Source organism: Exophiala spinifera (genome assembly GCF_000836115.1).
Source record: "Exophiala spinifera strain CBS 89968 unplaced genomic scaffold supercont1.8, whole genome shotgun sequence".
Taxonomy (NCBI): domain Eukaryota; kingdom Fungi; phylum Ascomycota; class Eurotiomycetes; order Chaetothyriales; family Herpotrichiellaceae; genus Exophiala; species Exophiala spinifera.
In genome coordinates this window covers 939,777-959,256 of record NW_015622520.1, presented here as the reverse complement: position 1 = coordinate 959,256, position 19,480 = coordinate 939,777, and the positions used below count along the sequence as shown (strand labels likewise).

At 51.6% G+C, this 19,480-nt stretch overlaps 8 protein-coding genes across 8 annotated transcripts; 3 read left to right on the top strand and 5 right to left on the bottom strand.

The window, feature by feature from the left end:
- Positions 1-739: 739 nt before the first annotated feature.
- On the bottom strand, positions 740-2,440 carry PV08_10365 (uncharacterized protein; the record flags this gene model as incomplete). The annotated part of the gene is made up of 3 exons (XM_016384680.1): positions 740-993; positions 1,127-2,070; positions 2,133-2,440. 3 exons carry the CDS (start codon positions 2,438-2,440, stop codon positions 740-742), a joined length of 1,506 nt encoding a protein of 501 aa, XP_016231282.1.
- Positions 2,441-4,323: 1,883 nt separating this feature from the next.
- Positions 4,324-5,400, top strand: PV08_10364 (uncharacterized protein; the record flags this gene model as incomplete). Its single annotated transcript, XM_016384679.1, has 5 exons — positions 4,324-4,443; positions 4,508-4,587; positions 4,638-4,712; positions 4,781-5,180; positions 5,236-5,400. The coding sequence occupies 5 exons, from the start codon at positions 4,324-4,326 to the stop codon at positions 5,398-5,400; spliced, it is 840 nt and encodes a 279-aa protein (XP_016231281.1).
- Positions 5,401-5,827: 427 nt separating this feature from the next.
- On the bottom strand, positions 5,828-6,434 carry PV08_10363 (uncharacterized protein; the record flags this gene model as incomplete). The annotated part of the gene is made up of 3 exons (XM_016384678.1): positions 5,828-5,978; positions 6,031-6,220; positions 6,287-6,434. 3 exons carry the CDS (start codon positions 6,432-6,434, stop codon positions 5,828-5,830), a joined length of 489 nt encoding a protein of 162 aa, XP_016231280.1.
- Positions 6,435-7,834: 1,400 nt separating this feature from the next.
- Positions 7,835-8,477, bottom strand: PV08_10362 (40S ribosomal protein S18; the record flags this gene model as incomplete). The annotated part of the gene is made up of 4 exons (XM_016384677.1): positions 7,835-8,132; positions 8,195-8,333; positions 8,391-8,417; positions 8,474-8,477. 4 exons carry the CDS (start codon positions 8,475-8,477, stop codon positions 7,835-7,837), a joined length of 468 nt encoding a protein of 155 aa, XP_016231279.1.
- Positions 8,478-9,099: 622 nt separating this feature from the next.
- Positions 9,100-10,725, top strand: PV08_10361 (uncharacterized protein; the record flags this gene model as incomplete). Its single annotated transcript, XM_016384676.1, has 1 exon — positions 9,100-10,725. One exon carries the CDS (start codon positions 9,100-9,102, stop codon positions 10,723-10,725), a length of 1,626 nt encoding a protein of 541 aa, XP_016231278.1.
- An 801-nt stretch (positions 10,726-11,526) lies between these two features.
- Positions 11,527-14,241, top strand: PV08_10360 (uncharacterized protein; the record flags this gene model as incomplete). The annotated part of the gene is made up of 4 exons (XM_016384675.1): positions 11,527-11,578; positions 11,632-11,724; positions 11,785-11,903; positions 11,956-14,241. 4 exons carry the CDS (start codon positions 11,527-11,529, stop codon positions 14,239-14,241), a joined length of 2,550 nt encoding a protein of 849 aa, XP_016231277.1.
- Positions 14,242-15,113: 872 nt separating this feature from the next.
- PV08_10359 (uncharacterized protein) lies at positions 15,114-16,417 on the bottom strand (the record flags this gene model as incomplete). The annotated part of the gene is made up of 2 exons (XM_016384674.1): positions 15,114-16,300; positions 16,354-16,417. 2 exons carry the CDS (start codon positions 16,415-16,417, stop codon positions 15,114-15,116), a joined length of 1,251 nt encoding a protein of 416 aa, XP_016231276.1.
- A 1,720-nt stretch (positions 16,418-18,137) lies between these two features.
- On the bottom strand, positions 18,138-19,280 carry PV08_10358 (uncharacterized protein; the record flags this gene model as incomplete). The annotated part of the gene is made up of 1 exon (XM_016384673.1): positions 18,138-19,280. One exon carries the CDS (start codon positions 19,278-19,280, stop codon positions 18,138-18,140), a length of 1,143 nt encoding a protein of 380 aa, XP_016231275.1.
- Between the last annotated feature and the right edge of the window lie 200 nt (positions 19,281-19,480).

Sequence of the window (19,480 nt, the reverse complement as noted above, 5' to 3'; positions counted from 1 at the left end):
AAACCAGAAGATGACGACGATACGACGATACGACGACGACGACGACGACGACGATTACGACGACGATGACATTGAGAAATCTGCACAGGGAAACGTGGGAAACGAGGCATAGAGCATACATGCATGGGGTTTGAAAAGGAAAACAGCGTTGTATAGCGTTGTATGGCATTTGAAACATTTTGGGGCATTATGCATAGAGCGCCGGTACCTGGGAGTCTACTTCTCTCTTTGAGGGGAGCACAAGGACAGGAGTGTTGAATCTAGAGGACCAGAAGAACAGAGATCCGGAGGTGAGCAGAAGCGTAGAAGTGTCGAGACTACCTAGGGTCAGAAGAACTCAAAACCAGGAGAACCAGAAGATCAGAAGAGAAGACCAAAAAAAAAGAACCAAAACACAGCATGACTACACAGCATCACAACATGTGATTAGCATTTATGGCACTGACACCTTTTGGTGGCCTGTTGCATGCGATACCCGGGCGGGAAAAGGTACAAAAAAAAAGGGGGGGGGGGGGGGGGGGGGGGGTGGCATTCATAGGTGCACGCCTTGTACATACCTGTACATAGTGACAATCACGATCACGATCGCAACCACGATCGTGTAAGAGTCACACCAATTAACACACGATGTCACGACTGAGTCCCTATAGCCATGAACGGAATAGCAGCAGCAGCATCAGCAGGAGCAACAATAATCTTTAAATGTCATCATGTCTATCTGTTTGGGTACAGTATAGTTCTAATCTTCCGGCACAGGGGCAAACTTTGATTTCTTCCGCAGTCGCAAGCTGACCTTCATCAGCAGAAACGGTACAGGAAGCATCAACGCTGCCACGCCGCCGAGTATAGACATGCCAGGACCTACACCTATACCGTGAAACATTGGCCTGGCAACGAGCGGGAGGGCGAAGGCCATCAGACTGCGGAGGAAGGTATTTGCGGCTGTCGCGCTGGCGGCGTAAAGACCGTAAACGTCGACAAGATAGTTGATGCCTGTTTTTTTGAAGATTTGAATAAACGTTAGCCAAGTGCAGCAAGTCAAGGACAGGTGGCATTGGAGTCCAGTGCGAGTAGGAGGACATCTCATCAAAGGTTCAACTTAACGCAAAAGAGAGAGAAAACTTACATTGCTGGAATATCGTGTTGAAGCCGGCTCCAATCAACACGGCGGCAACACAGGGATGGACCCATGAATACCTCGGCGCAGCCCTCCAGCCGAACCAGAAAAGCCCGACCACCATCAAAACGGCCCCTATGGCCAAAGGGGGCAGGCGGGCTTCCGGGACCGGTCTCCCGTTCGCGGCTCGACACTGACGAATATAACGGGGTTGGTTTCCCAGGTTGATGCACAACGCGCACAGGACGCCGACGAACAGGCCGAGGAACGGCAGTGATGCCACGACAGGCGAGTACTTCCTTTCCTCGGTAAAGACGATCGGGAAGACCTCCAGCGTAAGGTAGAGGATCGAGTAGACGAAACTGGCGTAGAACGCGATGCAGGTCACCATGGGTTCTAGGCACAGCATCTTCAGTGGCCGCGAGAGCTGCTTGGTCACTATCGATTTGAGGTCGAGCTTCAGGCGTTCATGAGGATGGTAGAGTTTGTCGTTGCCGGTTTCCTTGCGGAGTCTTTGGGCTTTGCGCTTCAGCACCACCGGAGGGTACATTTCCGGCATGCAAAAGAATGTCAGCGCAACGACGGCGAAGTTGATGATGGCTGTGATGTATTCCGTCCACCGCCATCCCAGGTGTGGATTGGTCAGGATTGCAGCCCCGATCGTCGGGCCCAACGTCGGTCCTCCAACGACACAAATGGCGTATAATGAAACAGCGGTGCCTCGGGCCTCTCGTGACCAGATATCTCCCAAGGCGGCATTCACGTTACTGACAGCCGACGAGCCAAACACACCGCCGAAGAAACGAGTGATGAAGACGGATGCTGCATTCCGACTTGTCGCCGTTCCAATAGAAAACAGCGCCAGACAAAACATGGCCGGCAGGATGGACACTCTCCGTCCCCAAATCTCCGAACATGGTGCCCATACTAACGGCCCCAAAGCAAAACCAATGCTGGAAAAAAGACAGTCAGCGGAGTCGAGGTTCTTTGGTCGATGGAATGAATCCACACTCACACGTATAGTGATACATTCAAGACCACCGCATCCTCGCTCACTCCGACATATGCGGCAATGGTCGGGTTAGCGGGCGAAATGATGCTGGACGCGAGACTGGCCGTGAAGGCCAGCATGCTCAATTGAGCCGTTACCCATGATTTAAATGAGGTTGACCAGTTTTGAGGATTTTCTGGGTCATCATCGCCGTCCCATTTGACGATAAACTCATCATCTACCGTCTTCTCTTGCCGAACCACCTGCTCCTCGGGGACCTGGGATTCGGTGATTTTCTGCGCTTCCAGGTCTGGAGGAACAGAGGCTGCCATCTCGAAGGTAAGTCGTCTAAGTCAACGGTGAGAGACATATTCAAGGTGACAACAGTGTTTTCACCAGCAGAAGAGATGGCTGTGGAGTTTCGTACAGGCAGTGACTATGGATAGCGTTTGGAGGATTGCGAATCTCTTCGTACAAAACAGACTTCCGTTCATATCGCTATTGCGTGTGGTCGGGATGTGACCGAAAAGACGATCCGGTGCCGATTTGCCGCGAAGGTCCCTGAGCCAGGCCATTATAGGCATCGACTCTTGAGCGTCGATGATGCAGGCGTCAGAGGGCGCGGGCCGCCGATAAGCAAGGCTACTAGGGTAGAGATGCCGTGGAGCGCGGTAGAGTACCCGAGAAGAACAAACGCCAGCAGTTGTCATGGGCACCTTTTATTCTCTCACGGCCTGTCTTTGCGCATCAGGCTTTGTTCGAACTGACCATCGAGAAAAGTTGTGCCCTTGGAACTGGCGCAATGAAGGACTCGCATACGCCTAACGAGGCTGCAATGAGCCCTCCGGAACGTGTCGAGCTCGCTGCCGATAGCAGATTCGTCGTCTTCCGATGTCGCTCGTCGGTCGTCGCTCTCGGATCAAGTCGTCTCGACTATGGCCGATGTCCAGCTATAGCCGAAGTCGCCGCGACTGCTCATGTGGAAGATCTTCTCTTTCTGGTCCCAGGCATCGATCCATGGTGTCTGATAGTCCCCCTTGGGCCCCTTTAAGTATACTCGCATGGCGACGGCGTCTCGAGCTGGTTCCGATCCTGGTATCGCCTCTGTGGTCCTTGGCAGCAAAGCATAAAGGGACGACTGATTTATGATCAATGCATAACCAGACGCATGGCCTTCCACTCATCAACCTCTGGCCGATTCAGTGATGCGTTTGGGTGCCCGCCACAACGTCTCTGCACCACCGTTCGGCAGATGATTCCAAATTGCGGCCTTGTCTTTTACTAGGACCAGAATTGATGCTAACATCTCGCTTGCAAGTCAACTGGTGCGACCATCGAATCACCGGCAGCCCCGTACAATGCTAGTCTCTATCCGGGGAACGACCCCTACCAGCAGCAACCAACCTTGAGGGAGCCCCAGCATTCATCAGTCCTGAATTTTGCGGGGAATCGACCTGTGGGCTACCCCATGGGCCATGGATGAGATGAAGCTTTGCTCGTATCCCTTCATCTCCTCAGTCTTGGTCTGGAAATGCCGCTCCACTGACAAAGAGCTCCACACGAGGCACTGGCAACAAAACAAGTGTACGAGACGCCGTGACTGATCCCAAACGCTCACCAGGTCTTTTCTCGTTGCGCTTTCGTCTCACTGGCTCTTCCTCCGCGGTGTCTTTGCGGGGTTGTTCCATTCGTGCAGTCCAGCGTGCCCTGGACATCGTCCTGGAGTTGGAGAATTGTGCCCAACACTAATGTCCACAGTCCGCTGACATTGAGCTTGTGCCTCCCCTGTCCAGAAGTCTCCCATTCACCGCCTCCGAGGCCTCCAGGCATTCTCAGCAAGGACAGACTAGCTTATAGCTAATCCTTCTCACTCGAACCACGCGCCTTCAGCCAAAAGCCGAATCCTACGAAATGGGACTATTTTTTTCGCCGAGAGCATCCAATCGCAGACATGGCTCAGCCAACGGACAAACCTAAGAAATTGCCCTTCCCATGGATCACGACACCTGGTCGTCGTCGAGCCCTGAGCCCCACGTTGCCATCTCGCCTGCCCTGAAGTCCGCATGGGATGGTTGTGGGTGGAAAGGAATAAGAGGAGAAGGATGGCCCGGCCCTGTGTGCGGTCGCTTCTATTCCCCAGCACCTGTGTTCTTACCTACATTTCCACGCAGCAATCCGAATTCACCCTGCAAACTTTCCATAGTACCAGTTCAGCATGTCGTCCGCAGCAGAAGCATCGACTCCTCCGGATCGGGACCTCATTGAAGAGAAGCCAAGCTTGACACACACCGTCTCAGCTGGAGCCATCTCCATCAGTCCCGAGCTGTTTGAGAAGGTAAGTGAGATCCAAACAGAAAAGACTGAGGTGTTCGAGACTAGGACACTAAGAAGTACGGCAGCTCTATCTTACTCCCAAAGTTCCCCATGCCGGAGACAACATAAAACGTTTTGCCAATCCAACTCCCCTCGGTTTCGTCGGGTGAGAATGGAACAACCTAAGGATAGAACACCATGTGCTGATACGAGTAGCTTCGTTATCTCCACCATGACCTTTGCAATGGTCATGATGGGCTGGGGTGGCGCCGAAGGTCTTTCACCAGTTGTGTAAGTTCGCATCATTGGTGTCTCGAGAAGGTCCGATCAGGATGGTTGAACGTGCTGATACTGCAAAGTGGAATTTTCTTCTTCGTTGGTCCTGTCCTGCTCGTCTTGACTGTCATCTTCGAATGGATCATGGGCAATTTCTTCTCCATGATGGTGTGCGGTCTCTTTGCCGTATTCTGGCTGAGCTTTGGCATGCTACAACTGCCAACCCTCGGGCTTGCAGCGCCATACTCGACTTCTGGAACCAATGCCGTTGCGGGAGCCGTGAGTAAAGAATATAACGCCGTCATCGCACTATATTTGATCGTCTGGGGCTTTGCGCTGTTCACCTATTTCATCTTTACGCTAAAGACTAATGTCGTCTTTGCTGCCATCTTCTTGTTTGTCAGCATTGCCGCCTGGATCCTCAGCGGAGCATACTGGAAAGTGAGCAAGGGCGACTATGACAATGCCCATACCCTGCAAGTTGTAAGTGTTGAGCCTTGGCCTCGGAAACTGAGGGTTCCAACTAACGAGCGACAAGACCGGTGGCGCGCTTTTGTTCATTGTCGGCTGTCTAGGTTGGTACATGTGTTTTGTGATGATGGCGGCGGAGATGAGGCTTACTGTCTCTCTTCCGGTGGGAGACCTGAGCCATTTCTGGCCAAGGACCGACATCGAGATGGCTAAAGCTGAGAAGGAAGCTTAGGTCGATGCTCGCCTATCGAGAATGCTGAGAAGGCGCGCCTGGTGGTCGACTTGCTGTATGGTCGGCTTGTTGGGGAACGAATGCCAGTCACAGTCTCAACGTTATGATCTACATCAAATGTGCGGAAATTTGCGATGAGGACGGGTAGAAATTGCTGCCAGTGCGAAAGGATGGAAGTTAATGAAGGAGGCAGCGAAACACTTCGTTGTATAATGGCCGTATCAATACTTTGCTGATGCAACAGCGAGTAACTGTTTCATACATGGCCTATGTTTGACTCTTTTCTGTAGCCATCTTGTTCCCCCCTCGCACAACGTGGTGTATGTCGAACATTAGCGTTATGCCTGGATCTACTGGGTAGCATCTCCTGGCCCAGTTACCTCTAAGCAGCATGCTCCCTTCATGTGTCAGACGTCCTTCAGATGTATTAAGCCACCGCGGAGCTCACGATAGCGATAAGCACACCAGAGCTCTCGCATTCGGCTTTTGATGTATCGCAATTGTATCGCTGGATCGACGGGTAGCTAAGGAAGAAGTTTGAGAACTTGGTCAGGATGTTGTAGGGGTATTTGCCGACGCTGCGTTACAGTTAGCTGACATAATTGAGGTTCAAGCCTGTTCGAGACGCACCTGTTGTCGATGTATCTGTGACTGAGCTGGAGGGTCACATTGTCAACACCTTCCCACAACTTGATCTGGGCATTGAATGTGGAGTTGTGGCAAGTATTGCTGTAGGTTGTTGAAGGTTGCGTTCCAGCTGCCCATTCGATACAACAGTGGGTTGAGCCAGCCTCTGGGGTATCCTGGTCGGAGAACTCGACTGTTTGGCCATAAGCAAGAGTCGATTGCAGGGACCGGGCAGGGAGAAAAGATGGAGTGGACTCACATTCAACGAAGGACCCTTCGGTCGAATTGGGATTCGCCTGCGACGGGCTTGACACAACGATATTAGTCACCTCGAAGTTGCCAGAGAAAGCCGTTGCGAGAGGAACGACAAGGAGAACGGCAAGGCCGAGTGAAACCTTGAAAAGCATATCGACGGGATGGTTCTGGTAGGGTCGAGAGAGGTCTGGACACAGGCAAGTACACACTGGTGTCCCACAAAGATCAAAACTGCTGGCGTAGCAATGGAGATGAGTATTGCTGAGGACTGAATTCGGATGTCAGTCGAAGTAGGTCGTAGATTGGATACCAGAACAGAAGCATTTGAGAGCATGTAGGTGGCTCTTATACCAGCCGTTAGAGCCACTGCCGACGTGACCTGGTTTAAGCAATCGTTCGACATGGATCGCAAATCCTGCAAACATTCTTTGTCCATCAGTGACGTTGCGAGACAAGGGACGTCCGTCCAGTGTACAATCCTACGCCAATACGACATTCCCAGCCTTCTGTGTCGAACGTTGTGTCAGTAGATCTTGCTTCCAGAGCATAACTAACCCTGATTCAGCTGAGACAACGCAGCAAGGACATCAACGGATCTGAGATGATTCGCAATAACATGGGAAGCAAGATACAGGTTGAGCGGTATGCCTTTTACTTACACACATTCACACGAATGCAACCCTTTGTTTTTCCCCAGTCTCTTGCAGCCAGAAGGCCCTAGAGTTGTTAGTAGTGCCATGGATTCGGAAGATAACAACGAATCTCACGAGGCTGCCAGAAATAGCCGTCGTTACACAGCTGACGAGAAGTAGTGGAGCGGAATAATACGGACACTCAACACCAATAAAAGGCACAAGCCTCCTGCAGAGCGTCGCCCTTGGCTGGACGTGGGTGTCAATCGTTGCATCCGATACGCATGATTCCAAGCGAATGACCTCAAACATTTAAAATATGGCTGTAGTGGAGTTCGTCGATGCAGCACGGTGATCGGGCAAGGCAGAAATTCCAGAATGTTCACCCCCTTGGCCGTCATGACAAAGTTGAGAAGACTGCCTGATATCCAGGGACATTCAGTAGTGGCATAGCATCGCCAGAGAATATCTGGACAGCGCTCTGTAGACCACAGACGTGTGTAATCCTTCTCGCGGCCAATATGGTAAGTGCTAAGGAAGTTGGAACGATAGGCCCGCTCAACTATAGGGAATGGCAAGAGGAACTGTAGGTAGCCCTGTGCAACGAAGACGGCTGTACCACAATGTTGAGGCAATCCGCTTGCCCAAAGCCGAGGCAGGGAGTGGAAGAACACAACCAATCATTCAAAGAGACGAACAAACGAGATCCAAGAAAACAAGTTCATGTAATGCCATAAATTTGGTCAAAGGAACCCACTAACCTCGCAGGCCCGTGAGTATTTGTGATTTTGTTCCACAAGCCAAGAAAACCCAGCCGTGTCATTTGTTTTGCTTCACCGAGGAAGAATGTCGCAATGCTTTGTCGAATGCCCTTTATCGAGACCCAACCACAACCACAAACACCACATGATAGCAATCGCTTAACCCTTCTTCTTGCTGACACCGACAGTGCGACCTCTTCTGCCAGTAGTCTTGGAGTGTTGACCACGGACACGGAGACCCCAGTAGTGTCGCAGACCACGGTGAGCTCGGATCTTCTTCAGGCGCTCCAAGTCCTCACGCAGCTTGCTCTCCATACCGTTGGCCAGGACCTGGTAGTTCTTGCCATCGACGATATCACGTTGTCTGTTCAAGAACCATTCTGGGATCTTGTATTGAGTAGGGTTTTGGATGATGGTGACGATACGTTCAAGTTCTTCGGTAGTAATTTCACCAGCACTGTAAGTTTCCACAATCAGCCATCGCTTTGAATTCCTACTTGGCCGAAGGTGTATTCATACCGCTTGTTCAAATCGACATCGGCCTTCTTGCAAACCAAGTTGGAATATCTGCGACCGACACCCTTGATTCGGGTCAAGGCGTACATGATCTTCTGCTTTCCATCGACGTTGGTGTTGAGGAGACGCAAGATGAACTGGACTATTGAAACTATCAATCATGGTGTTTCGAATCAGATCGAAGGCAATGGAGGCTTACAGTTCGACTTTTCGCCGCTGACGAGAGCTGTTCGTTGTTAGTTAAGAGTCCGTAGAATGAAACAAGAGACTGCAGGAACGTACACATGGTGGGCAGATCTCTCGTTGATGTTGTCGCAAAAAGTTGTCGCGGAGAGGATGTCGCAGACAGATCGAATGTGCAGGCAAATATCAAAATTCTTGGTCTCTGTGGGAATTCTTGGCGAATGCTGGGGCTAGAGCATTTGGGGACTAGTTTGTGCTGGTGAGTCACGTGCGGTCTCTTATCTTGCGGACGAAGTATATCGCTTGTCTGACATCGACAACCCTTCTTGGAGTGGAAACTCAGTACAGCTACAGGTGCATAGGCTGTCATAAACCTCTACGTGGTATGTTGCCTTTGGACGACATGCTCAAGCTCGCTATGTAGACACTCTCAATATCAATGCTGCCGTTATTTTCCAATTGTCTGCGAGTGGAAAGTGCCTATAGGACCTGTCCAGATTGAATAGCCAGCGCAGGGTACCGTGCGTCAGACATGTCCAATATTTGAAACTCTATGAGGTCAGTGGACGGGGCTGGGTTGTCTAGCAACCCAACATGCTTCGGCAGGCTGCCTCATTACATGTACTTGCGAGTCACGCAGGCATCCTCATCTCTAAACAATCCCGCATCTCTTTCGTCTTCCCCTTCTCCTTTCATCTTTCCAACTCAGATCAATCCAAGCCATTATGAAGTCTCTCGCTGCTGCCCTGGTGGCAGGTGTTGCTTCGGCCGCTGTTACGCAGCAACCGATGCAACTCCCCAAATCGTTCTCAGCTGCGGCAAAGGATGCGTTCGACAACCAGATGCATCACCTCAAGGATGCTCTCAGGGGTCTCACTGCTGAGGCGGCTTCCGTCTGGGACGAAGTAGCTGCTCTCTATCCCGAAGCCATGAGCGAAGCAAGCTTCTTTTCCCTACCCAAGAAGCACACCCGCCGCCCCGACCACGAATGGGACCATATCGTGCGTGGTGCAGATATCCAGAAGGTCTGGATCCAGAACGAGAAAGGAGAACAAGAGCGCCGGATTGATGGCAAGCTTGATACATATGACCTCCGTGTCAAGTCGGTTGATCCCAGCTCCCTCGGCGTTGACACCGTCAAGCAATACTCTGGATACCTGGATGACAACGAGAACGACAAGCACTTATTCTACTGGTTCTTCGAGTCACGAAACGACCCGAAGAATGATCCAGTTGTCTTGTGGCTTAACGGCGGACCGGGATGCTCCTCTTTGACCGGTCTGTTCCTCGAACTGGGTCCATCCAGCATTAACGAAAAGATCCAGCTCGTCTCAAACCCGTACTCGTGGAACGATAATGCCAGCGTCATCTTCCTAGACCAGCCTGTCAACGTCGGTTACTCGTACTCGAGCGGCAGCGTCTCCAATACTGTTGCTGCTGGAAAGGATGTGTATGCTCTTCTTACGCTCTTCTTCGAACAGTTTCCAGAGTACGCGCACCAAGATTTCCACATCGCGGGTGAATCGTATGCTGGACATTACATTCCCGTGTTTGCGGCTGAAATCATGTCACACAAGAAAAAGAACATCAATCTCAAGTCTCTCTTGATCGGGAACGGCCTTACTGATGGACTGACTCAATATGAGTACTACCGACCAATGGCTTGTGGTGATGGTGGCTGGCCTGCCGTTCTCGATCCTCAGTCGTGCGAAGCGATGGATAATGCCCTTCCTCGATGCTTGTCTTTGATCCAAAACTGCTACGACAGCGAGAGTGTGTGGTCCTGCGTTCCGGCTAGCATCTATTGCAACAATGCTCTCCTTGCACCTTATCAGCGAACTGGGCAGAATGTCTATGATGTCCGTGGCAAGTGCAAGGATAGCAGCAATCTGTGCTACCCGGAACTCGGCTATATCAGTCAATGGCTTAACAAGGAGTCTGTCATGAAAGCCCTCGGCGTTGAAGTCAGTGGATACGACTCCTGCAACTTCGACATCAACCGCAACTTCCTCTTCCAGGGCGACTGGATGAAGCCATACCATCGTCTTGTGCCTGACCTCATTGCCGAAATGCCTGTACTTATTTATGCTGGCGACGCCGATTTTATCTGCAATTGGCTGGGCAATAAGGCATGGAGTGAAGCTCTCGAGTACCCAGATCACAAGAAGTTTGCTGCTACAGAGATGAAGGATCTTCGCCTTGATGGCAATGGTCGCAAGATTGGCGAGGTCAAATCCCATGGCAATTTTACCTTCATGAGGATCCACGCTGGAGGCCACATGGTACCTCTTGATCAGCCCGAGGCCAGCTTGGAGTTCTTCAACCGATGGCTGTCCGGAGAGTGGTTCTAGATGCTTTTGGCGTGGAAGGATTTTGGTCAGTGATGTAGTGATGTAGTCTTGAGACGCTTTGCACTTGGAAATCAACTGATCTGTGAGATTATTTAAGGATGGGAGAACGTGTGTTATACAACCCACTGTTAGAAATGCCATGCCATATCGTTATGAAATTCAGATTCCTTAGCCGTCAGTCGTCGCTAACTTCGAGGAATGCCTCGCTAAGTACGCAGTAGGCGATATGGAAGGCCACGGACTACTCAGGATTATTGGTCATATCGCTAGCCACAGCTATCAAGGAACTGTAACCTCGAATAGTAAGATGGCGGTGAGATGCGTGAATCTGATGGTACAGCCACCGAGTTCGGTGTCAGATTGCCATCCCACAAGCGCCCGAGGTACTGAAGCGGACAATGCCTCAAAGTTGCGACTCAAGCGTATGAGGGGAGACATGCCGACTGGGATGGGAAACAGATTATCGAACCACGCACATGTTTATCTATCTCCATAGTTCTTGGAGGCTGCGTATGGAGTACTGTAAATTTAGTCGCAGCGGAGACCACAGCGTCATCTATTGTTGCTCTGCTGCCCACTTTGGAGAGAGTTTCACTCCACCACCTCTTTGTCGAAGTCACTCACGCACTTGCTCGACTACGTCTTGTTTGTTGCTCTCTCCTCATCCTCGCTCTAGTGCTATTATTCCTACCGACGTTCGCCCTGCCAGCGCTCTTTCCCAGGTGAAAGGGTGCCCTTTCGCCTCACACCACGGTCCACCTCCTCCGGAACCTGTAGAGACGATATGCAGCTGGCCGTAGTATGGAACACGAGGTTGCTTATGACTTCAAGGACGAAGGCCACTTCTGGACCGGTAATTCTGAACACAAAGCCCCTGATAAGCCATTATGTCTGACTCTCGCTCAGTTCTCGACGAGACAATCTCGAGAGAATGCGACAGCCACGGGACAATCGACGATACTTTGCGATCCTACCTGACCCTGATCGGTGCCTTTCGAGGTACGCCTCCATTTCATCGTTAAGAGCTAGGCGATCGGATGGCTCACTTCTATACTGCAGAACGTCTACATGCGAGCGATTATGAACTCAGTCGTTGCGCCTATAAATTACAAGAGTCCGACCTCTTCACGAATCATGCCGACTATATACGGAGACAATTTGTCCAATGTCTGATCGAGGTTCGTTGTAAAATGCACCGTTCGATATGTACATGCTGACAGAATGTGAAAGGACGACGAGCCACATGTTCTCTTACTCTCCACCCTCTTCTTGATCGCCGATGCCCAAAGCCACGAGCGCACCTACGAACTACTTAGCGAAGAGGGCGCGTTTCCTCGCTTAGTGGACTTGATGGCAAGCCCGAAGCGACATGGCCACGAAGAAATACACAGGTCACTCATGGAGTTGCTATACGAGATGTCGCGGATACAGAGGATCAAAACGAGTGACTTGGCCCATATCGACGACGACTTTATCAAGATGCTCTTCGAGATTATAGAGCAAGTGTCTGATGATGTGAATGATCCGTATCACTACCCTACCATCCGAGTACTGTTGGTGCTCAATGAGCAATTCATGGTTGCTGCGCATGATCCTGCCGGTAGCCAGACTGGAGTACCTCTCACTAACAAAGTGATCAAGGTGCTCTCCGCACACGGCAGCGCATACAAGACGTTTGGCGAGAACATCATCTTGCTATTAAATCGGGAGGACGAGACATCATTGCAGCTGCTAACTCTCAAGCTGCTCTATCTCCTGTTCACCACTCCACCTACTTACGAATATTTCTACACAAATGATCTGCGAGTCTTGGTAGACATTTTGATCCGAAATTTGCTCGATTTGCCTGAAGAGGCTTCGTCTTTGCGGCATACATACCTACGTGTCTTATATCCATTGCTTGAGCACACCCAGCTCCAATTTCCTCCATATTACAAGAGGGAAGAGATTCGGAAGATGCTTCAAGTTCTTGGGGGAGGCCAATTACGCGAACATGGGCCAGGACAGGACGATCAGCATCACTGGGGGCATTTTGAGGCCGTCGACGAAACCACAAAGCGTCTTGTGAAACGCTGCGAAGGTGTCAGTTGGCTTACGGATCCCGAAACTGAACCACCAGTGCAAGCAGAATCCCCCACAAGCGATGTCGCCTCCGACCTGTCGTCACCAGCGTCACCAATCAAGGGCCATCCCCCAGCCCTACCTGCTCCTCGCAAGTTGAAGAAGCGGAATTCCTCAAAAGCATCTACTTTGACTATTGGTCATTATCTAACTCCTCATCTCGAAAGTGCTCGGCAATCAAGCTTGAGTATGATAGAAGTGGCTGCGCAGCGCGAGAAGCCTGGCGTGATGACTCCAAGCAGGAATCCCACGCTGAAAAATAACCTTCGAGCAGCAATAATGCACAAGAAGGATAAACCTCCGCCGCCGCCTCAAGCTAGAAGGTCCGGTTCGTCCAGACCGAAGCTGACTGAAAACTCCACGGAAATAGAAGTCATGAAAGCGTCAAGCACTGAGGAGGCTCCGGTGTCTAAGCCGGAGGTGCCAAATCACCACCACCACCACCATCATCATCATATACCACATCCGCCTTTGCCTCACCTAAGACATCATCCGACGCCACCTGTACCCGGCGTGGAGCAGGGTAATGAGAAAGAGAAGATTTTGAAGTCTCCCGTTCCCCCTCCCATCCCGTCTCATCACAAAGGACACTTTTCGCCGAAGAAGCCACCACCTGCGCCTAAGTCGCGTCGGTGGCGGAAAACGTATGATCACTCCAACGCAACGAGGGAGCCTGGGAAATTCAACGCCAGCCTACCATCTATAGTGACGACATCAACTGCAGGTAACGAGGTTATCGAGCAGAGTCCATTTTCTCCGTCTTTACCACATGAGGAGAAGACATTGAGTCCAACCAGCCTGGACTCGGCTATAGGAAAGGAGAAGATGGGTGTCAAGGAAGCTTTGGAGTTAGCTCGAGCACAGGCCGTTGATGATGTTACCGGGACCCTAGAGCAGGTTGAGTTGAAGGACGAATCCAAGGACCAAGTTGAAGACAACCCCAACCCTGCTGAACTGCCGGAAGCCGAAGCTGGAAGCGGCAAAGCAGAGGAGTCAGATAGGCGGCAAGCAAGCGGTGACACGCTGGATCCCGAAATGAGTCGAACCCGATCTGACGATGACCTGGACCTACCGTTCCATGACGCAAAGCAATCACTCCCGCAGAGTCCGTTGCGAGTCTCGCCGTCGCCTTCTCCTGGTCCACAAAATCTCGATTCGACGTTTTTGTCTGTGTCGGCAACCAACGCTCTACCTCACCAGAGAGCAGTGCTCACTCCTCCCGGTCAAGAGCCTTCCAGGGGAGTTCCTGGGCCACAGTATGCGCTTGAAAGGAGCCCATTCTTGACGGACGAGGAGGAGGAGGAAGAAGAGGAGGAAGATGCAGGAGAAGTCGCTGACGGAAGTGATGACGAAGGTACGGTCGATGAAAATACGCATCATGATGGAAAAGAATGAGCGAGGAACTAACTAGAGATATTCATCAAGACAATGAGTGATATATCGCATCTCTCTCCTCCAAGAAAGAATCTTCTTCATCCTCCTATTGAGTTTTTTTGTTTGCTTCCCGCAGCTTCCATGATACAAAGGATATGAATGAATACTAATAGTTAATGCCTACGAGGACTTTGCAATGACTGTATTGTAGTCACGGCTTATTCTTTTTGAAACACCACTTCATTGTGGAATTATGTAATTAAAAAAGGGGCCATGCCAGCTATCTAAGCTCAGTAGTTCACTCTCATCTTAGGAGAAAGGAGGAGCAAAGCTTGGTGTCTCTTTTCTTGACTCAGAGGTTGGACGTCATCCGTTGTGGCTACTATCCCGGAGGTTTTTTGATCCCGGTAGGAACAGGTCATCAAAAGCCCATCCTTTCATAATTGCATAATCATGCTCTTGGGATTGACCTTGTCGTTTCAAAGATGCTGGTGCTGCTCGTCAAGAGTGCTCTCAGTTGCTGCCTATTCCAAGACGGAAGAGGTAAAGAAATCTGTGGAATGTGTTTTGAGAAAGAGAAAAAAAGAAGATAAAAAAAAGACCTGCTAGCTATGCTGTCCTGCAAGCTCTGTGTGTTTGAGGCAGTCTCTACATTGTGCATAAAAGTGTCGCCGATTCTGTTGGGTATCATGTCGAAATAAAGCAAGAAAACGCTAAACCCGCGGGGCAGCGATATGCTGAATTGACTGAACGCAGTCGCAATGCTGAATCCCAGCCGCCGGTGAGTGATGATTTGGTGGAGGAACGCAAAAGAAAGGATGATGTCCGGCGTCCAGGCTTAGCAAGGATCATAACAAGAGCAGTATTGTGATCCCGCCGTTGTGGACCGAGGTTCAATGACCGTAGATGCCAAAGAACTGTTCGACACCCAGAGGGCCAGGAGCCTTGTAGGTCGCATCGTACGCCTGGAACAAGAACAGACCGCCTGGGTTCGAGGAAAATGCAGATCTTAGGCCACCGACTGCGGTCTGTTGGTTGGCAGGTGAAGGAACGGCTAGGCCGTTGGTTTGTCCTTGCCATGGCCATCCGGACTCTGTGATGACAACAGACTTGCCATTGGCGACAGCTGCGAGTTGTTGGCTAATTTTGTAGACATATGTGCCAGCTTCGTCTGCACTGGTGTTGACATCAAAGTATGCGTGGGCGTTGGCTGCGCAGTAGTCGGAGTTCTGGCACAACTGCGGGTATCTCAGCAACTGACTCCAGACATCTACGGTGACGACGTTCTTGGTGTATCCAGCAGCGGAGAGAGCAGCTCGAGCAATACCCAGGGCTCCAACCACAGCATTTGGATCTCCGCCATTATTGACAACCTCATTACCGATGACAATAGTGTCGACCGAAGCCCAATTTCCAGTGAGGAAGCCAATCAGCTTTGCAATGTCTCCGGAAACGTTGGTGATGGTGTTAAGTCCAGCAATCAGTTGCATGTTGGCTGCAGAAGCAGCTCGGGCAACTGGGCCAAGGTCACAGCCAACGTCGTAGACGCGAACCTTGCTGAAGCCCTGGCTAGCCAAGAAGGTAAAGTCATTATTGAGCTGATCGTTGGTCTTGCAGCCAGTCTCTGTGATGAGTTCGTAGCAGATTCCGAAGCCACCACCTCCAGCTTGGTTGTCGTCACTCCCGGAGATACCGCTGCTGGTAGTAGAGCTGCTGGTGGCTGACACTTCAGAAGCAGTGGTAGGGGTAGGAGTGACAGTTGAAGATGGAGACGTTGTTTCGGCCGAGGTTGGTAGAGCTACAGAGCTTGAAACCGACGCAAGAGTTGTTGGCGGTGGTGCACCATCAGTGGGACCGACCGAAGACGAGACAGCAGTGCTAGTGCCAGCTGGAGTGGTGGTACTGAGAGTCTCAGTCGGCGGGGGTGAGTTGGCTTGACCACGATATTCGGTGGAGATGATGTTGTTGAACTGATCGACCCAGACGACAGCGTTAGGAGCTGTGACGGTCACGATATCAGTGATGGTTGAATAATAGGTCTCCAGGTGACGAGCTGCATGTCGATGTTTCTGATGGCCAGCTGCAGTTTCCCGTTAGTCTTTCTGTTCATTTGTTCTTCTTTTCTGGACTTACCATGCGGAACAGCCAGTCCAACCTGAGCACACAACACGGCGGCGCCGAGATGAATAGCCCTCATGGCTGAAACAATGAGGCGTGATGTGGCGGATCTGTGAAAGGAGTGTCTGAATCTATATGATAGAACAAAGAGTAAGCGATAGTACTACCGACCGGCGGTTTAATGGGGATGCGTGGTGTAGTGCACGTGGTCCAGGGCATTAGCCTGCAAGGTCGACGGGGAGATGGATAGTGTTGTCTAGAGCAGCAGTGTGGGTTTTGTATATGCAGGTGGTCGAGGGTTTATGGGAGATTGCTGGTGGTCCATGCGCTGTCATTTCTGGCTCAGATGCGATCGCGGTGTCTTTGTTCACCTGGACGACAGCGGATAAAGCACAGACAAAGGCGATGTGAGTCAGAACGTCATGTATCGCTGCTTCCGGTCCAAGAGGATTTGCACAGATGCGATTGTGTTGTGTTTTGTGTTGTGTTGTCGCGGTAGTGAGCGGAGTGATTGGCAAAGAACAGGTTGGGGAAGCTGCAAACGGGACACGTCCATTTTGTGGAAGTGTCGATGCAAACAAGAAACCAGACGCGAGAACTCACCGAAAAAGACTAAGGAGCGACGAGGAATTGCCGGTTGGTAGAGAGTGGCGGACAGGGAGGAATGGGAGGGAGGTGTTGTGGAAGCGACGCAAGGAATGTTGACAGGTATGTGGGTGGTGTCGGCGACAACTCACCACCCTCGCCTATATAGCAGTATGGTGAACATGGCTTCACTGTCCATTGGACCTTGGCGCAGATGCGTGCGTCATCAGAAGAGTGACACGGCGAAGGGGTTCCTGCGGATATACATGGGCACAGTGTGAGGTGAGGTTGATATTTGGTGAAGACCGTTGCGACCAGTCCGTGAGTGACAAGGCTGTAACGTGGCCCTGAATCGATCTGAACAAGGAGTCCACCCACAAGGTTCCAGACTTGTGGTATCGCGTCAGTGAGATAACACCGTGGACGACCTGTCACCAGCTGTCAACGCCAACTAGCGTGAAGAAACTGCCGTTGCTGGGGAGCGGTGCACAGATCCGAGTACTATAGTCAGTATACGTCCCCAAGACCTGGGCAGCGCGAAGACCAGTATTTTCACCAGCAACAGCATTCTTGTCAAAATCAAGCTGAAGTCAACTGCTGTGAGGCTCTGATGGTCGTTCGGAATCTGCATTTTCACTGATACTCACGGTGATGGTGAGGACGGTACCGTGCCAGGGGCGACGTAGCGTACCTTGTGGTTTTCGCCACCTTACCGTCACCTTACCTTGATTGAGCATGGATTTGAGTCGTGGCTGAATCATTCTTCACGCACTCTTTCGTGTCATGTCGAGTGACTTGGGATTCTTGTTTCTCTTGTCAGGGAGGAAGAAATTGCACGGGCAGAAAAGGGGTCAGAACAAACTTTTTCTCACTGTAGGCATATTACGTAGTACAGGGCAATACTGAACCAATACCAAGACTCGCCCAAGACTGACCAAGGCTGGCTACACATCTCACATACGTACAATCAATCTCGGCATCTCCTGAACAACAACAGCAACAACAACAACAACAACAACCTCCCTTGGCCAGGTACAAGTAGATCTGGACAATACAATGCAGTTGCTCGGGGATGAAAAATGACTTGGAGGAGCACCTAGCTAGTAGTCACTATTGGACTACCTCTTTCTCACCACCCCCCCCCCTCTTCCCTTCCTCCCTCTCAACATGGACCGACGACGACGAGCTCCTATTTCTCCCACTCCCTCTCGCTCTCATGGCTCAATCATGACCGTCTTTCCTATGCCAGTCCACTCCGCCGCCGCATCCAAGGCCTCCTTCCACTCCTCCATCTTGTACACTTTGGGAACCACAAGATCCTTTCCCCTGGGAAACAAGCCTCTCTCCATCATCTTGATAAACAACACAATGTCCTCCCTCTCGTACATCAGCTTTCCCTTGATGGTGATGTTGAGTGAAATGGTATTCCACACGATGACGTCCTCGATGAAGCCCATCATGCTACACCTCCCCTGACGCCGCAAAGATTGAATCGCGCTCTTCAAGTGTGTGGACTTGCTCGCCCATTGCGGGGTCAAGTCGACGACGGCGTCAATGGTTCCGAACGCCTGCAACGCAGCGACGTCGGTTTCGAAGACTCCGGAAATTTTGACCGTTTCGATTTCCGCGTTTGGATTTCCCTTCTTGACGTGTTCTTTTAGCCTTGCCAGTTCCTTCTCGTTCCTGCCCATTGCAATCACCCTCGCGCCCATCGAAACAGCTACCTGGACGCCTGCGCCTCCAAAGCCGCCCGTGGCAGGAGACACGACGACCGTCTCGCCGGGCTCGACGCGGATGTCTCGGAGCCCGCCGAACGGAACGAGCAGGTACATCATGTACATGAGCTCGCGGGTCGTGTAGCCCAGTCCGCCGGGCCCGCCGCCGCACAGCCGGTCCTCGTCCAGCCGGAAACAGTTCTCCAGCGGCGCCTTCATGTACTCTGCGAACGCGCCGTCGCGCCACACCTCGCTGCTCAGCTTGCGGCTCGCGGCGTCGACGCCGTCGTGGATGGCCGTGAGGAACAGCGAGTCCGGGTTGTCGCGCGCGTGGATCACGCAGTCCACGTAGACGAGCTGCCCCGGCGCCAGCACCACGGCGTCCTCTCCCACGGCCACAATGCGCCCAATCGCGCTCAGCCCGCCCACGATCGGCTTGGGGAAGTCGTAGTGTCGTGCTCCGTTGTAGATGTCGCGATGGTACGAGATCACTCCTGCTTCGATGATGCGGACCACCACGCTACCAGGACCTGGTTGAGGTGTCGGGACCGTCTTGACAGAGAACCCTCGTTCGAGTGTTTCGAGAACAAGAGCTCTGTGGTGCCTGGGTAGGGTCGACGATGAAGCCGCAGTCGCTGCCATGGTTGCACAAAGCCAAGTATACTGGAGAATGGCGTTGGTCAAAAAAAAAAGTCAGTTATAAGTTTGATCAGGTAGTTGGCGGCGACAACAGAGGAGATACTTACTACAAGAGCCTATCGACGATCTTCGAATGAATGGAGCGTTGTCGGATTTGGACCTATATTCATGTTAATGAAATCTCTCTCAGAGGAGCTGGGGAA